A 23,291-nucleotide genomic window follows, 5' to 3' on the forward strand; every position below is an offset into this window, starting at 1 on the left:
TTAACTAGTTCATGGTGAGGAGATGAGCCTCATTCTGCCGTGTTAGTTCTTCTGTGATAGCAAACTGGCTTTACCGCGTGGAAGCTTTGTCTATGGGATGCTTTTGTGCACAGCACCAGCCTGTCTGTCTGTGAGTGTGTGTTGTGCTCATTTCATTGAGCATCCACAGGAAACCACAGGTTCAGAGCTGAGTTCAGAGCATTACAACTCATGGACAACAGGAAGTGATTTGTTTTCTGTTTTTGCACAGTAGTCATGTTCATGTTAAATCATACATAGTATCAACGAGCTGACCACTGAGAGACAAGTCAGTAAACCAGGCTTGTTTTACGCCCGTCATTACTTTCCACTGAGTTATTAGACGGGTGAGCTAGACATGGGATAAGGGTTTGAATACGTCTCTGGTTTAACAGGATGTTGATGCTTTTAGAATCTTGGGTAGACTGGTATCAGATCCCAACTTTTTGCTCAAGCTTTTAAAATCCTTGTAAGTGGAAGTGGACACTGCATTATTTTCTGAAACCAATAACTACAACTACAAAACAGAAAGCCTTTGAAGGACAGATTATGACCGTGGGTCAAATGTCTCTTTCGGTATTTATTACACAGAAAATGAGCGATTGGACTGCAGCACAGTGCTGCTCTATATGAATGTACTGTGATGTGGGTCTCTTCATGTGGTGTTGGCTGCATGATCATATTTCATAAACACTACATTTGAATTTTTATGTCCAGAGTATGCAATATTCATGGTAAACTGAATATGTTAATATGCTGCGTTTATTTATGAGTCTCTGCCAGACTCCTACTCTTAAGTATAACCCAGGAGAAGATGATGCATAGATACCCATGCTTATTAGGTGGCGGCCTGTGTGGGCACAACATGATTGATAATTAACAACTTAATCTATCTGGTACCCAAGTCATAATTCTACATCCGGAGTCATTTTTACCTTGACAGTCAAATAAAAAATGATAGTTTTATGGGATGTGGGAAACATCTGAAAACAAATGGGCGAGCAGAGCGAATGGTAATTTTAAAACAACAACACAAAAACCTTGCTCGGAAAGTCAAATGACAGGAGAAAGGAGGGAGACAGGCTTTCACACGACCAGCGGCAGCCCTCGGTCGTGTGCATTGTAGTCCAGGGATGGAGAGACGCGCGCGCGCGTGTGTGTTCTAATGACTGAGTCAGGAAGGAAGGCAGAAGGAGACAGGTCTGCATCCTTTAGTCACACATTTAATCCTAATGCCCCTCTCCCTGACGTTCCTAGCGTATAAGTGCTGTGGAATTACCAGTCTCATCCTCAGCCAGTCCTTTCCCCTATTGTTTAGAGAGCCGTTAGCATGCCAGAGATGCACTAAATACAATTTTACATCCACTTATGGAAATCCATTGTTCCTTGAACATTTCCACCATACAAACCAATATATGCTTTTCTAAAAGGTCTCCGACCTCAATTACATCAAAGGCGGTTCGTCCCTCTGTTCGGCAGTCGGCTCCGAGCAGAGGGACTACTGTGTCAATGCTACCCCCTTGTGACGGCCCTGCAGCAGACACTGCCTGCTCTTCCAGGAGACGGGCGCTGAACCTCCGGCTCGTCAGACAGCAGCAGGCATGGTGTGTAGCGCCTCATCCATGCTCTTGTAGAAAAAAAAAAATCCTCTTATTCTTTCTTTACATGCCACTCGTTTGTGTGTGTGTGTATGTGTGTGTGCACGTACTGTAATTTATCCTTGAATGTAAATAGGACGATCTATCTGACCGTACTGTGTGTCTGTGGTCTCCAGCTATCAGATATTTCCTGCTCATAACGTGATATGGACACACGGCTTGGCGATTGTGTTGTGAATTGTGTTGGCTCTGTGTCTTTAAGATAACAGGATATCTTAAATACGGCATGAAACCGAGAAGTATAGATGTAATGAAAGACAAAAGAAGAGAGAGAGAGATGAAGAGGGGTTTTATTTGCACAATGCTATTGATACAACATCAGAGCTCACTTTTCAGTGTAGCAGATCTTCCATTGACACCTGGGATGTCTGGAAAGTTGCAATGCTGACATGCAGACAGATGTGCGTGTCAGAGCCATGAGAGGGAATATTTCGGAGGGCACTTCTGCTGCCACTCCCTTCCTTGCAGGAGGAAGGCAGGCTGTCTTTTATTGTGCCGAGTTGAAAGGAAATAATTAGTTGCCACAGATATAATTCTGTGCAGCAGGATAGCAGGCTTGTCAAGAATCGCAGACTGGAATTTTTTTGGGAGAAAGAAAAAAATAAATAAATAAACAGCCAAATCCTCAGAAGACTAGTTTGCCAAGGACAGCTGTTTTTATTCTACCAGCTCGGTCTACCTTCAAAGCATCAGGGTTCCACTGAAAAGTTTAAGCACCCGTTTTTCAGTTCATGTCTACTGCAGTGCAATGTGTGGCCTAGTGAGAGATGCCTGTTTCTGAGCTGTATGTTTCTATGAAATCATCCCAGCGAGACGTTTTACTGGTGACGAGCGACCGGGATGGGATGTCTAGCAGGTTCCTGTCCCTAGCCCCTGCTGTTTGATGTCGGTCACCATGGTGACTTCCAAGCCAGTACTCCCTCCCCATTTTAGAACATGTCAATCATAGGTCATGTGACTGAAGGAGCCCCTCCCTTCCTTCTCACTGACACCTCCCATTGACTTTCTTTCAAGCGCATCAGTGGGTCTAAACCATTTCATTAAGAGGGTGGCCCAAGCCAACCCATCTCCGGACAGGTTGATTTGTGCCTGGTTGGCAGGCTTCAATACTGCCATGACTTTTAACCACTCCAGTATGTATATTTTACATCCCTGTGCACTTTCATCTGTCATTAATAGGCTTTGTGCCTTTTTGGAGATGCAGCTTGTCTCTGTGTGAGAATGTGCCTTTCTCCCTCTTCACCGCTAAAGGGGAGAAGGAGAGGGATTTCTTTTCTGGGAAATACTGTGTTTGTGGAAACGTGTGATCTGATGTCCTGCAACAGTGTGGTTATTTATGTCATACAATCATTCCAACCCTCTCAGGACATCCAAACATGACCATAATATATATTTAGATTTATTTGTCTGCAACCCTCCAATAAAACAAATCCTTTGCATTTCCATATCTGGGCTCCCATCCCAGAAGGAGCTGCCGGCTGAACAACTTTTTCAAGCTTTACGAAGAAGAGATGTGAGCCATATTCATGGTAGGAAAAGACAGTGGTATGCTGCCTAAGTGTTGTGCTGTTCGGGAAGAAGAACAAGGCTTTAATGTTCCGGAACTCTCCGAGGGTTCAGAACATTACACCCATCACTGAGTACAACTTCCTGTTCGGTCCTCTGTGCTACACTTCCTGTTGTTATGTTGTTGTCGTTTGCACTCCCTCTTTTCGCACGCTCGCACGAAAACGTCAACAAGTTTACCCACGCAAAATCAGGGTGGCGTCGTTCTCATCAAGAAAAAACTGTCGAAAGAGCGAACAGGGGAAAAAATCCCCGCATTATTGTGGGAAGAGAAAAAACTAAAAGTTCTACTTTTTAATGAAACGAGTTCATTTCGAGTGTGATACGGTCTGTTTTATGACGTGCTGATGAAGGAAAGAGGAATGGAGGAGGGGCGACTGGGTCCTTTAACTCTGTCATCACACCACCAAAGCAAGTTCTAGGGTGTTTGTGGCAAGCCAGTCCTCTTCTCCGTGACCAGGCTCATAAATGCATTACTATAAAAAGAGGTTCTCGAGGCCTCAATGGCTTTTACTTAATTGTGTGGTGAAAAGGGGTAAGGGTCCACTCATAAAACTTCAATAAATTGTGCATTTTCTCAATGACTTGTTGGCATAGTTGCAGTGGGGATGCTGGGATGGGGTAAGTGGACGTCCTGGCTGGAATAAAGATCACCACAACTGTGGAATCAGAAACAGATCCTCTGGTAACATGCAAGGACACTGCAACAACATTTGAGCTATTCAGCTGGTATCATAACTGTATAACATAAGTATACAGTATTACTATCTAAGTTTCTCTCTGTACACCGAACAACAATTGATAAAGGCATTGAAAAAGTCAACTTTACGGAACAGTGATTGATATATGTGTTAAAATAGCAAAAGTAGATCATCATACAGTAGGGTTTATACAATAATGCATAACTGAACTGAAGAAATATCACATTGTTGGTGTGTCGATTGTGTTGTTTCATAACCTAACAGAAAGTGTGTTGTCCATTTCTCTGTATCAAATGTTCGTGTTGTCCCTAAAGAGTACAATCACCTACAGAGTTCTCGTCAGCTGAGCGATTCCAGAACGCCACCAGAACATGCACGGTAAAAATGCGACCGACACAATGAGCGTCAGCCCATTGAGAGACAGCACCCAGCCTGTCTAGAGAAAGGAGAACAGCATGTAGGCTCGAAGGCTCGGCCACGACTTGGGAGTCAGCTTGACAAGGTACCGTCCCTGCTTCACAGCTACTCCAACAACACCACGCTTTCTAATTTCTATTTGATGATGTAGGAATCACAATAAACATGTCACTTCTCAAGCCGGGAGACATCCCGTCGCGGGCTATCCGACTTCACTCATCGGGACTGGCTGCCTGCTTCCAGCCGTCTGTGGAAGGGCAGAATATTGGTTTCTCCCAGTATCTGTAATTAGCAATGATCAAGAGGGATTCTCAGCAGTAGGTAACGATGGTAGTCTCCTCAATGACCCTGATAGATGGTCAATTATAATGATCAGGTCGTAGTGGTTATTGGATTAAAAGTGCCAGTGATGGGCCCTTTTGGCCTAACCCGGGTAATTATCACATTCATACATGATTTAAGACGACAGTGTTCAACGGACGGAACTCGCCTTTAATTTAATAATTCTGTTATCTATGTATTTATGCAAGAGTTAACAATGGATGGACGGAATAGGGTAAAGCAATGAGACTGGGATTAGCGTGATAACCATGCATTAAGTCTGCACCGTTGTGATGAAACCCTGTCAGGCCTGACACTGCGAAAAAAAGATTTAACTGTGACATACTATTGTTAATAATTCATGCTGAAGAAAAGTACTGTAATATGTCAGAAAACACATACCAGGCATGTGTGGACTTTCAGGGAGTCAAGTATGTTTTTTGTAGGTAGGGCTTCTGTCATAAAAACGAAATATGGCTGCCATGAAATGTGTTTTATACACATTGCTTGTCTATCTTTAGTATGGATCCATGCCAATAGAGAGTTGATGTACTGATCAGAGCTGTCAATCAATTTTTTTCTTCACTCTCTCTGCTCTCTCTCCCTCTCTCTCTCCCTCTCTGCTCTCTCTCTCGTCCCCGTCTCTCTGTCCTGTTTCTTCTCTCTCCTCCCCCTATCTCTCTCTTCCTCTATCTCTCTCCTCCCTCTATCTCTCTCCTCCTCTCTCTCTCTCTCTCTCTCTCTCTCTCTCTCTCTCTCTCTCTCTCTCTCTATCTCCTGTTTCTTCTCTCTCCTCCCCCTATCTCTCTCTCCTCCCTCTCTCTCTCTCTCTCTCTCTCTCTCTCTCTCTATCTCTCTCTCTCTCTCTCTCTCTCTCTCTCTCTCTCGCTCTCTCTCTCTCCCCTTCTCTCTCTCTCTCTCTCTCTCTCTGTCTGCTCTCTTTCTCTCTCAGGATCTCAGATGGTTTCCAGACTGCGGACACCTGAATGGGATCAACATAAAGACTGCTCTGCTCTCTCTCTCTCTCCTCTCTGCTGATCAACATAAAGACTGCTCTGCTCTCTGGGTGACTGAAAGAACACATCACTGCCGTGTTCATTTGTTTTTCTCACCAGCCAGAAAAGGTCAGAGTCCATGGATAATGCTGCACGTGCTCGGTAGAACCCAATAAAACCCAAACAACGAAAACAATATCATCCATATTTTAAACAGCTGGTGCCTAACATGGGCAGACTTACACTAGGGTGCCAATTATTCCTCTACTCAGGGCTTCAGAGGCACAGTAGCTGTAGGTAAGGCTCCTTCAAATAAGAGTTTTTTTCGTCGACATTGCAGCAGATGACAGCTGAGAGGACAAAGGAAATACGACAACAATCAGAAACGTTTGGAACACAGTTCCCATACTCAATTATCAGTTTTCCGTTTTTTTCTGAAGAAAAACGAAGAAAACAACAATAAAAAAAAAACTAAAAAAACAAATGCAGATGTTTTTTGTTTGTTTTCCAAGAGGCACATGGGGTTGGCTGCGTTCTTGGTCTGGTACTGCATCTCCTCCGTGGGCTTGTTAAAGTCAGAGCTGCACAGACTGTGCTCCATAATCCTGCTGTATTATTAATCATATCTTCCTGTGTGCCCCACAACTATTGCTAAAAAGTTCCCTCCTGATTTAACCTGAAAATGTACTGAAGTTAATACAAATGCAGTCCACTGAGACGCAAGTCTTTCAGTTTTCTTTCCTCTTAGTCTCAGAAAGCAAACAGCAACATTAGTTGGTTTGGTATTGGCAGCATTGTTTTGTAATAGAAGCAACAGTCAGGGGGAACTATGTTTGACAACCTAGATTTGTACATCTAGATACATAAGTCTACATAAGTTGAAATGCAAGACTGTCTGACAATTGGATGTGCTGACCATTCTCAAAAAGTATAATATTATGAAGTTATTTGTTTAATCTTAAATTACAAAAAGATGAATAACTATAAAATATGAACGTAGGTTTCCTGTTAGACATTCAGGATTTCAGTTTCACTTTTTACGTTTACTTCTCCCATAAAACAGGCATGAAACAAACGGAACGCAGGACAGTCAATAATCCTACAAAAATTTCAGCAACATCTTAAACCATGAAATGTCAATCGTGCACATGCTTACAGATGGGGTATACCATCGTCACATCGTGGCAGGTGCTCGTGGCATTTTCCTCTATCTTTTCCTCAGCTGGGTAAGAGGATAATCCAAACCTAGCCCACTGACAGACTGCAACATGATTCACTTGGACAGTGACTGACTGCACATCCAATTTGTTTCAACTCCGGAGCAGCGGCTTATTATCTGAAATGCATGAGCTGTCGGTGTGTGAGAGGCGCGATCAGCTGGGGCACGAGCCGGGGCTGCTGGGAAAGTAATCAATAAGGGATTGTCTCTTGTAGTTTAGGTCGACACGTTATGACAGAGCCGAAAAACAGGCAGATATTAATAATAATGTAAATCAGAGACTCATGGGTGAGATTTCGAGGAGGGGACACGGCCTAAACTATGCGTGTGTGTTTGTGTGTGCGTGCATGTTTGTGTGTGTGTGTGTCAGAGTGTGTGTGTGTACAGTAGCTGATGTAAGCATGCAGTAGGCCTATTGTTCTACTAAACTTCAAAAGTTTCCATGACAACTGGCTGGCCGATAATGCCCTGCCAGTTTTTCTGACAGGCCCAGAAATCCCAAACAAGTAGTGACTACTTCCGATTAACATTTTGCTACACAGTTAGGCCTACAGTCTCAAATGATTATGTAGGCCTAGTAAATATCACATCAATAAGAAAATAACTTGAAAATAATCCAAATCACACAGTAATCTAATAGAGATTATAGAGAGATAGAATAGAAAGGAGAGGAGCCATGGAACAGGATGGAAAATCCAGATGAGGAAACACACATTACTTTGTTCGTTCAGTCAGTCATGAATATGGCTTTCTATTGTTTGTAAAGCAAACAGGCCATTCTACAGGGACTTAAACAAACTGCATTACAGGCCATTTACTGATGCTGCGTCATTGATTATTTATACGGGTATAAAACCATGGCTTTCCCAGTAGACCAGGCCAGGCTGGCTAGCAGCGATAAAAGGCTCTAGCTAAATCACCAGAGAAGGCCAAACAACATTCAAATACATGAGAGAGTTGAGTGACAAATTCCTGCGTGTATTTCATGGCTGTGCATATCAGTGAATCAAAACACGACAGGCCAGGGAACCCTGGCTTTGTGATACCTAAACGATATTGTTTTCTCTTATTAAACATATAACTCTCTACATGCAAGGCTGACTTTAAATCTTCTGTATCTGTATGAGTAAATAGGGTAATTTGGAGACATAGCTCGCCCACCAAGAGAGAGGCAAGTTGGTGGAGCAGATATTTCTACATTATCCAAGTGTAAAATAGAGCTCTTGATTTGCCAAATGTTTTGAGTGTTGCAGCTATCGCAAAACACTGAGAGGTTGGTCACAGTAATTAAGTTCCCCTCTTTGTGCGTTAAATATTGACCTGGGACATTGAAGTATATTAGAAAGCAGACTATCACACCCTCAGCAGTAGGCCTACTAGAACCACAGAACTCCAACCGACGTGATAACCACCCCGGCGACAAAACGGAACCAAATGTGCAGGCCGCCATTCGCACAGTCGGAGAGCTAGCAGATGGTTGGGTTGGGATTAGGTTTATGAGTATGTCAGCGCTTTTGTGAACTTTTGTGTTCATAGGTGTCTGTGTTACACCGAAGAGCAGAACCTTCTCCAGAGAGCAGCTGCACCTTGGGAATTGTCCCACTGTAATATTAATGGCTGTCCTTGTTCACCAGACCACCTCAGCAGTACGGCTATAGGGACTCAGAGCAGGAAAAGCCACGCCCTTCAAAATCCCCTCTCCTAATGATCACCCACATTAGCAGATTCATTCAGACCTGCGCTAAGGTTACCAGGGGAGCCCTTTGCACCCACACCACAGGCCTGCCTGTAGTCTGAAGGCTTGCCTTCAGATCATTAAAAAGATATGTTTTGTACACTGCTATGATTTGATGGTGTCAATGTAATGTGCATAATATAGCCGACAAACTGAGAAAAAGCTCTGCAAAATGAAATACTTCATAGTCTGACCCCACAGTATTGTAGTCCTATCCAGTTTGTAGGAAAATGTTTGTAACTAGAAACAATGATGGTGTAGTGTCATCCATGGAGCCATGTTAACATTTTAAGATGGTCCAAAAAAAATCTGGTAAAATAACAGTCTGACTGGGAATATTGTGACAAACGCATCTCAGAGAACAGTGGCGGAGTTAAACACGACCATATTGGAGTCACTTCGCAGAGCAGAGTGAGTGCGAGAGAGAGGACAACATCTTGTGGCATCCATCTTCCTTAAACACTGAAGCTGCGACAAAGTGGATGAAGAAATTATGATAAATGGTAAGATATATTTAGTCAATACCTGTAATTCTCAGTCTTCACGACCCTCTGTTTCCATTCTCACAAGGTTTAGATCAAATAAAAAGTGATTAAATAACACGCTTTCATTTAAATAAAAGCTCATTGGTGTCCAGATTGTGACCAAATTGAAATTGGCATGTGATAGTTCAACATCAAAAACTCCATCAAATATATAGATCACCACATTTTGGAATGTTTGCGTGTGTGTGTTTGCGTGTGTGTGTTTGCCTGTGTCTCATTTACGTGTTAGATAAATCTCTTCCTGAAAAGACCTGCAGCTGTAATGCCTGTTTATAAACACCGGGGCGTCGATTATTTTAGAGCTGCCTCATTTGAATATGATGAACGCTGCAGACATTCCTGTTTTTAAAACAACACGCATAATTATTAACGTGGAGATTTGAATACTAGTTAATCTATTATTTCACTCCGTGTTTTCGGTGCTTTGAACCCGTTTTTTTATAGACAGGTATGTTAAATAATTCAAGTGATGTTGAACATTATTTTTATGTCTTACAACCATAAAGTGGAAATCTGTGTGTGTGGGGGGGGGGCACAGGGGGTAAAATACTTTCAGAAACAGATAAGTGATAAGTGATCTGGTACGGAGTATATGATACTACTGTATACACCTATGGATAAACACAGTCCTTTAGTGTTTCTGGAGTGACAGGTACAACACTGATGTTGTCATCTGTGTTACGGATATTATGGATGTTAAGGATGTTCCGGACGTCACGGTGATGATCCTCTCCTCAGCTGTGGCGGAGAGCGAGTCAGACCGAGGGAGGTGTGGACCTAGAGGAGGCAACACCAAAGGGTAAAAAAGATGACACTGTCCAAAAAATGCTCGCAGAGTTACATCGAACACCGTGGTCGAGGTTACTATTTATCTCGTGCCAGCCAAGTTGGCACGCGCATCTGGCGCCGGGTACTTAGTGCAATTATTTATGATTTCCTCCAAGATTTAAAAGCTCTTCGCCTGGCCTTGTAATGCAGTAACTGATTGCGCTGCTAATGTAATTAAGGAGAGATTATGATGTCCACGTGGAACACCAGATGGTGGTGTTCACAGCAATGGGGGACGGCACAACTGGCACACCGCTGCACAAGGGCAGCGGGGTGCAGTCAGTCGGAGCAGGACAGACTCCCCGCCAGACGGGGGAGAGAGAGGGAGGACGAAAAGGAGAGGGAGAAAGCGAGAGAAAGAGAGGGAGAGAAAGAGGGAAAGGGAGAGAGAGAGAGAGAACAGGAGAGAGAGAGAGAGCGAGAGACAAAGAGAGCGAGAGAGAAAGAGAGATTATGTTGAAGATTAAGGTGACAGTACACAGAGAGGGAGTGTGTGTGTGAGAGAGTGTTAAAGATGAAGGCGATAGTAAATGGCGAGAAAGAGAGGGCAACCAGATAGACAAGTTACCTTGAACTTGTCAACTGCTTTGTGAAGGGATAGCATGCAAAAAGTGTCCTAAACAGTGAAGGTGATAACTAATCTTATTTACTGAAACAATGAGTGGTCTTATCGACTGTATAAAGTTAGGATGAGGTCAACCTTGACCATTTTTGAGAAATGCGTTGTACATAAACCTGATTACCAACATCTAAAACATCCACATTACTGATGAGACTCCTAAGTTTTCTGGTACGACTTGTGCATTTCGGTGCCAGGAAAACAGATGGCTTAAAAGAAAGATTTAATCACATTTGTCAAGGCCACCATGTTTCAGAAGAGGGGTGAAAGCAGTGGAGATCTGTCAGCCATGGCAACGGTGGGACCAGCCCATGCTGACCTTTAATTACACGCAGAAAAGCGTGGATATTACATAGTGGTCCAGGGCTCTATCCTTTGGGGGCTCTGAGGGTAGGCTTCTTAAAACATGTTATTATAAGCTATTCAGGGGTTCTCTATGAGTAGACAGAAGAGCGAGGAAATCATATTTGAGTGGAGACCTGCAGGTTTGAACAGCCAGTAATGGGTTCACCAGGGTGATAAGGGGCACTGGGGCTGGGTAGATTTCCCAGGTTGAGATGAGAGGGATATTATTAATCTCGGTGGCAACAGAAATCTCCATCTTTAAAGTCCCCAGACTAGTGTCAGCAAATTAAAAACCACTGCAGGTGACCTTTCTAGTGAGGGGAGCATCGCTGGAGAAGCTATCATGGGGGATGGAACACCGAGGATTGACAATATCTTTGCGTTTTATTCATTTACCAGATGATTTTATCCACAGCGATAGTGCATTTAGAAAAAGAGTAATAGTTCAAACAGTATTTCGGTGGTATGGTTAGGAGGAAGGTACGGTTTGTATTTTACCACCGTATAACAATAACATCTCAACTAAAGTGCAATACAAAAGTACCCCAACTCCAGTGCAAATACACAACCTCGCTTAAATCTGTTCTAAAGCTCACGGGGTAGGCCCAGAAGTTACGCTACGGTCATAGTGAAGATATAGACATGGATCACTATTAATTACAGGTAATCATATCTGTGCTTGAGCTTTAATCCTTTGGATAATGCCATAGAATAGTACCAACAATGAAACCCCAGTTTTAATGCTGCCCTCCCCGATCCGGCTGTAATGGTATGCATACTTTGCGCCACTGTTGCTCCCCCCCAGAATGGTGCCAGCTAGGCCATCATTCATCTTCCCTCACAGTCCTCAGCATGCGTTGTGAAGTACATTAAAACACTGTAATGGCTGGCGGTGTTCTCAGTTAGCATGTGCTGCTCACTATCTTGAGAATTCTGCGTTGAGTGTTTCATCACCTTTTCCATAATTAGACCATTACTTTAACAGGTGTGCCTCGACACCAGAAACGCTCTTTTATAATCTCCACCCTCCCCGCATTGTGAGCGTGAAGTGAGATAACCTGTCACCGTGGTTTACAACGCTGCCAGATTGCAGAAAACAATCTGAGACAGCCCGATCCAATGTTGATTAGAGACGAGGATGTAAATAAAGTAAGTAAAGAATCACCAGCCACACTTGCCTGTCGCTGAGATGCAGTGGTCTGGGTCGGTTGGTGTTTAGCCAGCCGGACTCCACGTCATCCTCAGTGTGAACAACAGCCCACCATCACTCTCTCTCTCTCTGACACATGTACAGTAGCAGTCTGCTGTGAGCTATGGACACGGACTGACTGTCAGTTAGTCATGAATAACGATGGTCATAAGAGGTCTCATTACCTTATTATCTTCATTAAATCTTGTTTATTTAATGTGTGCCTTAACAAACCTGTGTTATATACTCCACTGGGATGCTGGGTTTCTAATTTATGCTGGCCCTTTGTTTCCCACCCACAACCACTTGGTCCCATATCTCATTCAGTCGAGATCCTGATTCATATAGGAGCCCCACCACCCACATTTATTTGTGAATTCTATCAACAGTCCTTGTAGTATACAAATATTATGGCTTTCATTCATTAGGTTAACCTTTGATGCTCAACAACATTAGGAAAGACCAAAAAGCGGCATTTTAGGAGGATTACGGTAGGAATGAACCAGAGGACAGAAACGCAATCGTAACCTATGACCTAGTAAATAATTAGCCAAACGTGATACGATTCATGGAACAAAACACAGGCAGTAACTGCTGTGTGTCACGAACGACTATATTTTGCAGTAGTAAACTGCTGCCATTTCACTTTGCGCAGGGTAAGACAACCTAAAAAAAACAGGACTATAGACTATATAATATATTACCTGTCTACTAATTGATCTCGGTGCCTGACAACAACTTCATTACATTTTACTGTCTTAGAATAACCTAAAACTTCCAAATTTTAAGTGATTATCAATGCAGTTCGAGTTTGTAATCTTGAGGCTCCGTTAAAGAAACATTAGACATAAAACCTAAAACATGTTTGGCCATCTGCTTTACTGTGTTTTGATGTGGACCTAATGTTAATGAACTAAGACCAGCCAGACATTGTGCTAACGTAGGCTACAGTACATGTTTGCTAATGTGCCACTATCGCCATAAGGAAACGGGTATGTCTTGAACAGATAAACGCAAGAAGGCGACGAGATTACCCCAAACGTACCATTTTGGGGCTTGTTGTAAATTAACTAGCGTTTATAAACGAGATTGATATTTCTGCAGTTAATTCCCGAAAAGGATAAACTTAATTAGAGAAAAAACAATTCAGTAAACAATTTAGATTGAATGCACTAACTGTTCCACTTATCCTTCAAGGATGCTTTAATTTAAAACATAATTTAATCAAATGGCAAACGCCACTTATCCTTGTGAAAGTCTCGCACATGCCTAAACACCAGTGATACACAGCATGATCACTTTGCTTGAAAATACGTGACCATTCCTTTTTATCTGTAATTTAGTGACCTCAGTCTCTAATTGCGTTTAGACATTGGTGGGCACTTGACATTCGATAAAGAATGATCCTAGTCAAGAGAAATATCTATCAGTTCATACAGAAGTCTCTACCATTAATGCTTCAGTTCAAAGGAGTGAGACTGATTTTCAGTGTAATTCGGATCTCCTGATTACTTTTTTACCCTGTGGCAGTGGGAACCATTCCCATACCACTATGTATTTGTTAGGGAATGAAGATGTAAGTAGTTCAATCATGATGCTGATGGTGTATTGCTGTTCTTTGCAGTATACAGATTGCCAGGATCATGGCTGAAGCCCAGAGCCTGACCGAAGAGATTCCAGGCCCACCTGCTGATCCAATCACTGCCGTCGGAGTGGTGACATCACAAAGCAAGGCACCTGCTCATTACCGTGTTGTGAGTACAAGTGTTGTAGTGAAACACAAAGAGCTGATTCAATTCTTAAACACTGTGTATCCTCATTGAATGCTGCGCCTACAGTATCGCACATCTCAATGTAGACCAGCTCGTAAGAGGTGTCGAGAGTTAGGGAGCGACATCAGATAACTAATTCATGGAGTTTACTTTGATGATTGTGATTGTCCCTCTGCTCCTCTTGTTTGTTGTTGTGTGTTGATCTGGCTCACCAGAGGCCATGGTGTAACAAGCCCTACTGTACTGCATGCCCCCTAGTGCTCTGGCATGGTGTCCCCTTGTTTGTTTCGCTTTCTCACAAGCAAGAGGGGTTGCAGGCTTTTTGGCTCCCCCAGTAATGTGGTGGAGTCTTTGGGTGAGGAGGAAAGTAGGGCAGCCTTACTACTGGCCCATGGGAGCCATGTTCTCTGATCTGGTGAGAGGAGCAGGAGAGATGGAGAGAAGGATCTGTTTTGTTCCTCTAACAAAGGCACAAAGCAAACATTCATAATCGCCCAGAGTAGGCTCAGGGGCCAATATCTGTTCTATCTTCCCATAATCTCTCTGCTCTTCCTCCCCCCCCCCTCTTCTCTTTCTTCCTTCCATCCCCCCTCTCCTTCCTCCCATCTCCTTCTTCCTCTCTTCCTGCCCCACCCCACGCAGCTCAGCCGCTGTAGTCTCTGGTGGATGTAGATGGGAAGGCTTTGCCCCCCCTGGCGCTAAACCTGCTTGTTCCACCACATGGCGGTGAAAAAACAGGGAGAGATCCCAGCATGCACCTGTGTGTCTGTTGATCTGACATATCACTCGGCACACGCTAACCGTTCCTACAGGGATGCCCTCTTCTGTACGTAGTCCTGTGGTAATGGCGAAATCATCCTCCCTCACGTAACCAGCTGGGGTCCCTCTCTGGAACCCTCCTTGGAAACGACTGAAGGCTTTTTCTTTTTTTTTAAAGCAGGCCACGATGTTCCGCAGAGCAGATCAAGGAGCGCTCGTTAACTCTTTTGCTCTTCACGAGCTCGTCTCTGAGCGACGCTGAACTTTAACAGGTTGTTGAGGCAGCGGAGAGCAGCCCAGATCAAACGGTGCTCCACTGGGATCAGGGTCCTGTACTCAAGCATCAGCAGCTTCTGACACACACACACACACACACACAAACACACACTGCTAAGGGAATCTGTGTGTTACATTTTCCTATGTATAATACAGAGCTTCCAACTCTCACGGTTTCGCCGTGTGACACACGCATTTCGCACGCTCTCACGCCACACATTGTATACCTCACGCTGAAAAGGCAACGCCAAACAAGTAGCCAAGCTAACGTTGTAAACAGTAACGGACGAGGCGCAGGTTAACGGAGTGAAGCATCATTGACGCGCAAACAGCCGTTCAAACTCGCCTGTGGGGGGGAGTGAAGCTCGCGAAAGCTCGCCTAAGGGGAGGGGGGTTGCTACCAAATCTCACGCCAAGGTTTTTGGAAAAGTTGGCAGCCCTGATAACAGACAATCCTCATAAACCTACTAGCATACATGCGTTTGAGGAAGAATGGTGCTAGCCTCATCTGAACATCCTGTTACTGGCTGGAACTTCCTGTGAGTAAGTTTACCAACTTCACAGATGTTGTGGAGAAGACTCCAAGGCTCTTGCTCCACAGAAAGATCTGGTATGACTCCAGTAGGGAGAGCTGTAGGGTCACCAGGTAATGTCATACGGTTTCTCAATGTAATTCTACTGTACTTATCCATAGGATTTAGTCCCCTTCGGACTCACCTCCAGGTTCATTGGCTAAACTAATTCAGCACCAGCTATAGTTGCTCTTTCCATGAGATGTTCTGTGTTGAAATGATGCTTTTTTTGTCTGCCAGTGTTTGCTTTTGATTGCTTAGACCTAAGTCTCGAAAGACCAGATGTATTGAAGTCGTGTCTTATTTCAGCTTCCTCCTGGCTGACATCTCTACTTCTTCAGTATCTCTTTATAAATCTTCAACCAGGTTCTTCACAGTCCCCACTACTCCTCCAGGACTCCTTAGTAGTCGTTAGATCATTTTCACGGTGAGGCTTTTTGGAATTGACAGTTGGATCTATCAGTCTATCATCTGTTTTCAAATCAAACGGGAAGTGATTCATCCCGACATCACAGTGACAACACGCAGCGATTGATGTCAAGTGAGATCTCAGGTACGACCGTGCTGCGCCGCGCCGGGAACGCTCGTTTGAAGACGGAGGCTCGCGGGCAGCGGAGGAGGCAGAGAGAGAGCGTACCCTTCGCCCTCCTTCTCTGCCCCTCCGAGGTTGGGGTCGTTTGGCATTCCGGGCGCATCGCCCCCTGCTGCTGGCGCGCTGGCAGGAGGACGCCTGAGGGGCCTCCTCTGAGCGCCGTGCCCTCGTTACTCCCCGCCTTGACTTTGGGTTTCACACAGGCAGCCCTTTGTTTACGCTGACAGGATGCGCTGGCTACTGACCTGGAAAAACTGGCCAAGACGGGTTGTCTTGTAAGGGGGGGTGGGTGGGGAGGGCAGGGTGGATGAAGGGAGGAGGGGGTGTGATGTATAGCCTCCCTTCTGGGACCTTTCACTGTGGCGCATGGTGGAGATGCCTTCTCTCTCCCTCCCTCTCTCTCCCTCTCCCTCTCTCTCTCTTTCTCTTTGTGTCTCCTCTCTCTCACCGTCCATCTCTTTCTCTTCTTTCTTCACTCTCTCTCCTTCTCTCTCTCCTTCTCTCTCATCCTGTCTCTCATCTTGTCTACTGACTGGTGGTTTAACATGAGTCTCTATCCCCCCCTCCCCTCCTCCCCCTCCAATCACCAGGGTCATTCATCATTATTGTCAGGAAGGTGAGGTGATGTGAGCGGGTGGGTGTGCAGATCTATGACTCCTTTCGTTTCAGTGAACCTCATTACACAGCCTCTTCTTTGTAAAGGATTCCTTCAGAAAATTACTCATTTGACTGATTCTTTGATGATAAGACAACTCTTTAGATAAGCTTGGTTGCTGGTCTATGTAAGTGTTACTCGTTCACAAACAGGTAGGGCGATAATAGCTGTGAACTCACTCTCTCAACCCTAACGGATCCTCATCTACAACGGTTGGAGATACACTTTCGTCATACATACATACATACATACATACATACATACATACATACCAACAGACACGAACAGGGAATGTACAAGTCCTCTTGGTGTGTTTGTGACTGGAGGTCAACAGCACAGGGACGACAGGAACTAACACCACTTCCACCTCTTCAAAACAACCAACGTTCTCCTCACACCCCACACCAGGATCTTTCAGACGCTTCGGAAAGTTTAGGTTTGGTTCTTCCTTGTTAGAGCAGCTCTTTTTGTCAGGCTGTCTTTAATCAGGCTTGTCTCAGGAGAGGATATATTTAGCCACCTTTTTGGAGGCTAAGGCTCCTTCTTTACCAACATAGGGCACTAATGAGACAGAGCGCCGGTGCAGGGAAGCGTTAATTAAGGCAAGTATGCGAGGGAAGAGGCGAGAGCAGCACACTCCCTCCGTACATACATTAACTTCATCCCACCTCATCCTTGTAGCCTTCCCCTTGTTTTTCCCTGCTTTTTTTCCACGTAGGTTGCACAAACAACAGATGGCTCCGACGCAGACCTGTGGAAGGACGGCCTATTCAAATCCAAGGTCACACGCTACCTCTGTTTCTCCACAGGAAATGTAAGTGGAAATGGAGGCTTTCTTTTTGTCCCTATCTCTTGCTCCAGGAAAACCTCATCACCAACTCCTTTCTTTTGTTTTGTTTTTTACCTTGCAACTGGTTTTTGTGGTTTTGTATCTCATGATTCCCCATCTCTCTAAAGCGCTTTGATGATTAAGATCCCAGAACAGGGATAAACTATCTTTTGTTTTTTTTTGGAGCCTGTGTTTGTCGACCCCTGACCCAGAATGTTCCCTTGACTTTTAAAAGTACGGTTTAAAAGGACTGCCAGCTTGAACTTAGTCTACGAAAATGAGATCTGTATGTCATGTTGTCTGCTACCATAGTGGGATTCTGTGGTTATACTGCAGGCGTGTCTGTGTCCTCAAGAGAGTATTATTAATTATTATTCATGAGATTACAATGAGCTTTTATCCCTTTTATTTCTATTTATTCTATTAACCTTGTCCCCAAGGAAATTGTGTATACCTGCTAACCACTCTTCAAAGGTGATGCACACATCCAAAATGTTGGAATTCTGAAAATGAAAAACCTATTTTATAAGAGAAGACACTTCAAAAGGATAGTTCAATATGGTTCAAAACAGGCCTCTCTGTCCTCTGAGAGATCCTGCTGTTTGTGTCAGCAGCCAGGATTATTTCCACACTGAATGCATTCCTCCCACGTACTGAATTCTGAATAGATTATGTACAGTGTATAGATTAAACTGTAGAAAGTTGGTAACAAGAAGCATATTTTACTTTACAATGCAATCCTTAACTTGTCTCTCCATTTGCAGTAGTTTTCAAGTTGTCTTAATGCCCGTTTTACAAAAACGTCCCCAAGTTATCAACTTTTTTTCACCTCACGTTTAGGTTATGGTTATATTTTTGGTTGACCATTGTCTCGATCGAGTCCACAGTTTAGTTTTTATCAGACAAATAACTTTTTTCCCGTTCCTGTGTGTTATCTTAAAATCCATGTCCACACAGTTTTAAACAACTTGACACAAATGAAACATGGCAGTGCCATCAACAAAGGCTATTCTGTCTGCCAGTCAATATAGCCCCAACAGTAATTGTCTTTGACAAAAACAGATTCTGCAAAATTAGTCGGTGAATAATGTGGAGGGGAGTAAACAGGTTGTTATTTATCATCCTCCAGGTTGGAGGTAGATGGCCCCTCTTGTCAGGTCCTGATGGGAAAAATCTCTCTTGCAAAAGAGGGGGAAACAAGCTGAAAAAAGGTTTCATGCATAATAATAACATTCATCCATATTCTACCCTAAGTCAGAATAAAAACTATGAATAAAAAATGCCTCTAATGGTAATGACTACTGGGCAACAGTAGCAGCGGAATCCAGATTTTCAGACGCCTTCGGTCACGGCTGGGTCACTCTAGTCAGCACTGGCGCCGTGTATTACGGCAATTTATTACCGGGAAAAATGAAAATGTAACGACTGGAGGCTCAGCGCCTGAGAAGAGTCATGCTTGAAAATGTCAACTAAACAATCCCTGATTGTTTTTAAACATTCCCTCCATGATGAACAGGACTGCCCCCCCACAACCTCTCTGTTCCTCTCCAAGGGCTGACAATGATTGCAAGTTCACAGATGCATTTTTAAAAATAAATAAGCTATTATAAAGTAATTACTTCCACCATTGTGTACTCTCTTTAAAGGCATCCCAAGCTTTTAGCAAATGATCGATTCAATTGTGTTTACGATTTCCTCTGAGAGCCCTCCGGAAACGAAATAACCCGTTTCTCCCTTTACTTCCTCGTGAAAAAAGTCCGTTTGTGATTCTCGAATCTGCAACCGTTGTTTTCCTCTGTCCTTTCAGAGCCAAACAGCCAATGTTGTTGTTGACATGAGGCTGATTGATTTGAAGGACACCTTACCAGAGGGTTTCACACTCCTCTCAGAAACACTGGATACACGTAAGTCACAGGTTCATGCCAACCAACAATTAGAAGGTTTTAATCACGCCTCTCCTCTTCCTCTCACGTTCCCTGACCCAGTGTTAGTGTCCTCCAGAGCAGCTGAGCTCCAGAGAGAGAGAGTGAACGTTTTATCGGTGCAGGTTAGTTTAATTTATGATGGTCTGTAGGAATAAAATAAACATTTTGCCCCGGAGGTAGAAGAGACGAGAATCATGAGTCATTGTTTATCTCAGCTGGAGCCGGCCTCTCTTTATGAGGGGCTTATTTATTTATGTATTTATTTGGGAAGAGGACGAGTGGATGGGGCTTATCTAATATTAATGAAATGCATCCCCAGGTGCTTTAGTGCCTTTTCAGTGCTATGTATTTCTAACCTCACTATCCATGCCTTGAAAATGCAATAATATTTTGGTGTCGGGAAGCCAGACAGCTTGTTTGTTATGTTACTTATCATTTACACTGCACTTTTTGCTTCTGCTCGGATATAAATGACTGAGGCTGAAAAGTAATATGGCTGTGCATAGCGATGTCTGAGACGAAGTGAGGAAAATGTAATGTTTTATTACTGTGTGTGTTTCCATGTTTAATGTACACTATACATCTGACAAAATGTATGAAGTTCAACTCTAAACTAAACCCTAAATATTAAGTAAAATACAGAGTTTATATTTTCCAGATGTGGACTTCAGTTGTCTAGGGACTGACTTGCGTCATCCGTTCCAAAAAAGAATTTGTAGGATTAAAGACCTTAACGGGGTTACCATGACGACGGCGCTCTGGGCCACCAAGAAACAGATTTGGAGAAAGCAGTTGTAAACATTCACTATGTGTCAGTGTTTTAGGATTTTAACTACTTATAAACTATCTTTTAGTGTCTCAGCAATACCTGGAAAGAGTGTTCTGTCATTTTACTCTGGCTTGAAAATGACTGTCCTTCCACACAAGTCTGGGTGTGTTTGTCTGTTCCTCTCCCCCCTGACCTGACCCTCTCCTGCAGCCTTCCTCAGTCCTAGCCCCAGGGACCCCCTGCCCTGCATTCTTTAGATGTTTCCCTCTACCAACACACCTGATTCAAATGAATGGGTCAAGCTCAGGAGAAGGGAACAACCCATTCATTTGAGGTGCTGGAAGCGGGAAACATCTAGAACATCCAGGACAGGGGGGGGTACCAGAGGACCAGGACTGAGAGAAGCTGCTCTTCTGTGCCTCCCAGAGGAGATTGCCCTGAGGAAGAATAGGCTGTGTGTTAAGCTCTGCCCTCGCGGAGACGCCCAGACCGCTGTGTGTGACATGGTGATCATCTCCAAGGCCAAACACACACCGGCTGACTACACTTGTATAGGGTGAGTGTAGCCGGCCCGTAGAAGCAGTCTCCATGGAGATTGTCGTGTTTATCCACTCGGAAATGTCCTTTTTGTTGTTTTGACGTTCTGTTGGTGTGCTGTTTCCATAGGGAGCTGAACGGTATGGGGATATGGTATCGGATGGGCAGTGTGCACCAGGAAGAGTCCACCGATGTTCCCATCTCCAGCCCAACAAGGTAAAGTAGACCGATACTGTTGACCTCTTGAGCTCTCAAGCTGGCCGCTGTGCACTTGACCTCTGCACCGATACACTTTTTATTTCAGTTTTCAAACATTATTGGAGAGAGTCTCAGATTCATGATTCTCATTGCCAGTGACTGCTTTGCTGTCATTGTTGTGCACATGACAATCAATGACTTGTAACATGAGCTGGCAACACACAGCAGACACAGCAGACACAGCAGACACACAGCAGACACACAGCAGACACAGCAGACACAGCAGACACAGCAGACACACAGCAGACACACAGCAGACACACAGCAGACACAGCAGACACAGCAGACACAGCAGACACAGCAGACACACAGCAGACACACAGCAGACACACAGCAGACACAGCAGACACAGCAGACACAGCAGACACACAGCAGACACAGCAGACACAGCAGACACACAGCAGACACAGCAGACACAGCAGACACAGCAGACACAGCAGACACAGCAGACACACAGCAGACACACAGCAGACACAGCAGACACAGCAGACACAGCAGACACAGCAGACACAGCAGACACAGCAGACACACAGCAGACACAGCAGACACAGCAGACACAGCAGACACAGCAGAGTCCAGCCCAGAAGGTGTAGCTCCCACCACGTTAGCAACACACCACCCAGCAAGGTGTTTGACGTTCCTGGGTTACAACACAAGGTATCATTCCTGTGTCACAGACTAAGACTCTTTACCATTGTCAGTGTTGGTGACGAGACACTGAATATCAGTGTTAGGGATGTTGATAGTCCTCTCCCTGTTTTCCTGTTAGTGTTGTGCTTGTAGTCGAGGATCCATGGCAGATAAGTGACACACAGACAGGTCCACCACGGGATGTGAGCAGACACAGGCTGGACCCAAAGGCGCAAGGGCGTGCCCAGCCCCCCGACAGGACCCCCTGAATGGGACTGCGGGTTCAGCGAGGGCTAAACTCCTGCTAGTGCATAGTCCCAAGAGGAAGAGGAAGAGGAGGAGGAGGAGGAAGGCTCGGTGACTGTGGTGACTGCAGCGCCGCTGCACGGAGCAGACTGAGGGGAAGAGGTGTAGCCTGAAGAGGGGGAGACAGCTGCTGAGGAGGGGAGGAGAGGAGAGAGAGAGCCCTGCCTGGCTGTACCCTGCCCCAGCCTCTGCTGTACTGTCTTCCCCTGCCCTTGGGCCTGTGGAGCGAACAGCATGGCTTTGTACTCATTCCAGCTCCAACGGCTCAATTATTTATTGTGATGAAGTGCTGGGGATTTCCTGAGAAAATGGTAAATAAACAATGGAGTCTCCTTCAGTGAGGTGGCGCTGTTGCCAGAGTTGTACTTAGGACTGTGTTTGGGGCTGGTACATGAGTGTGGATAGTGTCTCTTGGGGCTCAGGGCGGAGTGAGACTAGCAAGACGATTCCTCCACTGCTCTGATGACAAACCTTGTGATGAAGGACCTCTGAAGTTCCCAATTTTTAGGATTAAAAAAATAACCCCCCTTTTTTTTTTTTTTTTTTTTTTTACAAACAGAACCCAGACCAGAGTTTAGGAAGGGAATCTTGCATGTTTGGGGAGAAGGTAATTAGTAATGTTTGATACATTGAAATGATAGAGAAAAGCGCTTCAACTATGAACAGTAATTCTTAGCTCTTTTGAAGCCCACTTTCATGCTGCTGAGGCGTTGGAGTGAGAATAAATTGCATCTCGAAGCAACACCCCACCTCACCCTTCCATCACCTGCTGAGATCACAGACTCCTGTTTTCGTATTAACATTAAAATTCATGCCACATCGTGGCAGTCTTACTTTTAGTGAATTTCCATCCACTTTCCAGGGTTGCAGGGGCAGTAAGGTGAGATGAAGATACTCCCGCCAGATAAAGCAGGGTGCCAATTTGGTCTGCAATTTCTTTCTTAATTGGCTGTAGTTTTCCTCAGTGCAGAATCCTCTTTCTAAACAGGTAGACATCCAGCAGGGAGAAGGGACAGTTGCTAGTTCTTTGTCCTGAGCAAGCTCCGGCATAAATGAGCCTTACCACCTTCCAGGCTTCACATAGGGAGTGTATCTGGGACACTACAGCTGTGATTGTGTGTGTGTGTGTGTGTGTTTCATGGTAACTTGTTAAACAATGCACTGAGAATCTTGTGAAGGCTGAGTTCCACAGCCAGATACTTTTCTTCATCCATATTCAGCATGAGTTTATTCTGTCTCCTTGAGGCTATCTACA

The 23,291-nt window shown here is 44.5% G+C and overlaps 1 protein-coding gene across 8 annotated transcripts in view; it reads left to right on the plus strand.

The window, feature by feature from the left end:
* Positions 1 to 240: 240 nt before the first annotated feature.
* mvb12bb (multivesicular body subunit 12Bb) overlaps positions 241 to 23,291 on the plus strand; it is a 41,917-nt gene continuing 18,866 nt past the window's right edge. For 4 of the 8 annotated variants that reach the window (XR_009928531.1, XM_062451748.1, XM_062451754.1 and 1 more), the window contains exons 1-6: positions 12,700 to 12,812; positions 13,781 to 13,910; positions 17,501 to 17,596; positions 19,419 to 19,515; positions 20,732 to 20,861; positions 20,972 to 21,058. Coding sequence is in view for 7 of the 8 variants with exons in the window: in XM_062451748.1 (XP_062307732.1) it covers positions 13,800 to 13,910; positions 17,501 to 17,596; positions 19,419 to 19,515; positions 20,732 to 20,861; positions 20,972 to 21,058 (521 nt within the window). In the remaining variant the exon portion in view is untranslated. Of the gene's footprint in view, positions 258 to 12,699; positions 12,813 to 13,163; positions 13,218 to 13,780; positions 13,911 to 17,500; positions 17,597 to 19,418; positions 19,516 to 20,731; positions 20,862 to 20,971; positions 21,059 to 23,291 lie in introns of those variants that run through there. The other 4 variants (XM_062451750.1, XM_062451751.1, XM_062451749.1 and 1 more) reach the window with 4 other exon arrangements.

This window comes from Osmerus eperlanus, chromosome 25, assembly GCF_963692335.1.
Source record: "Osmerus eperlanus chromosome 25, fOsmEpe2.1, whole genome shotgun sequence".
Taxonomy (NCBI): Eukaryota; Metazoa; Chordata; class Actinopteri; order Osmeriformes; family Osmeridae; genus Osmerus; species Osmerus eperlanus.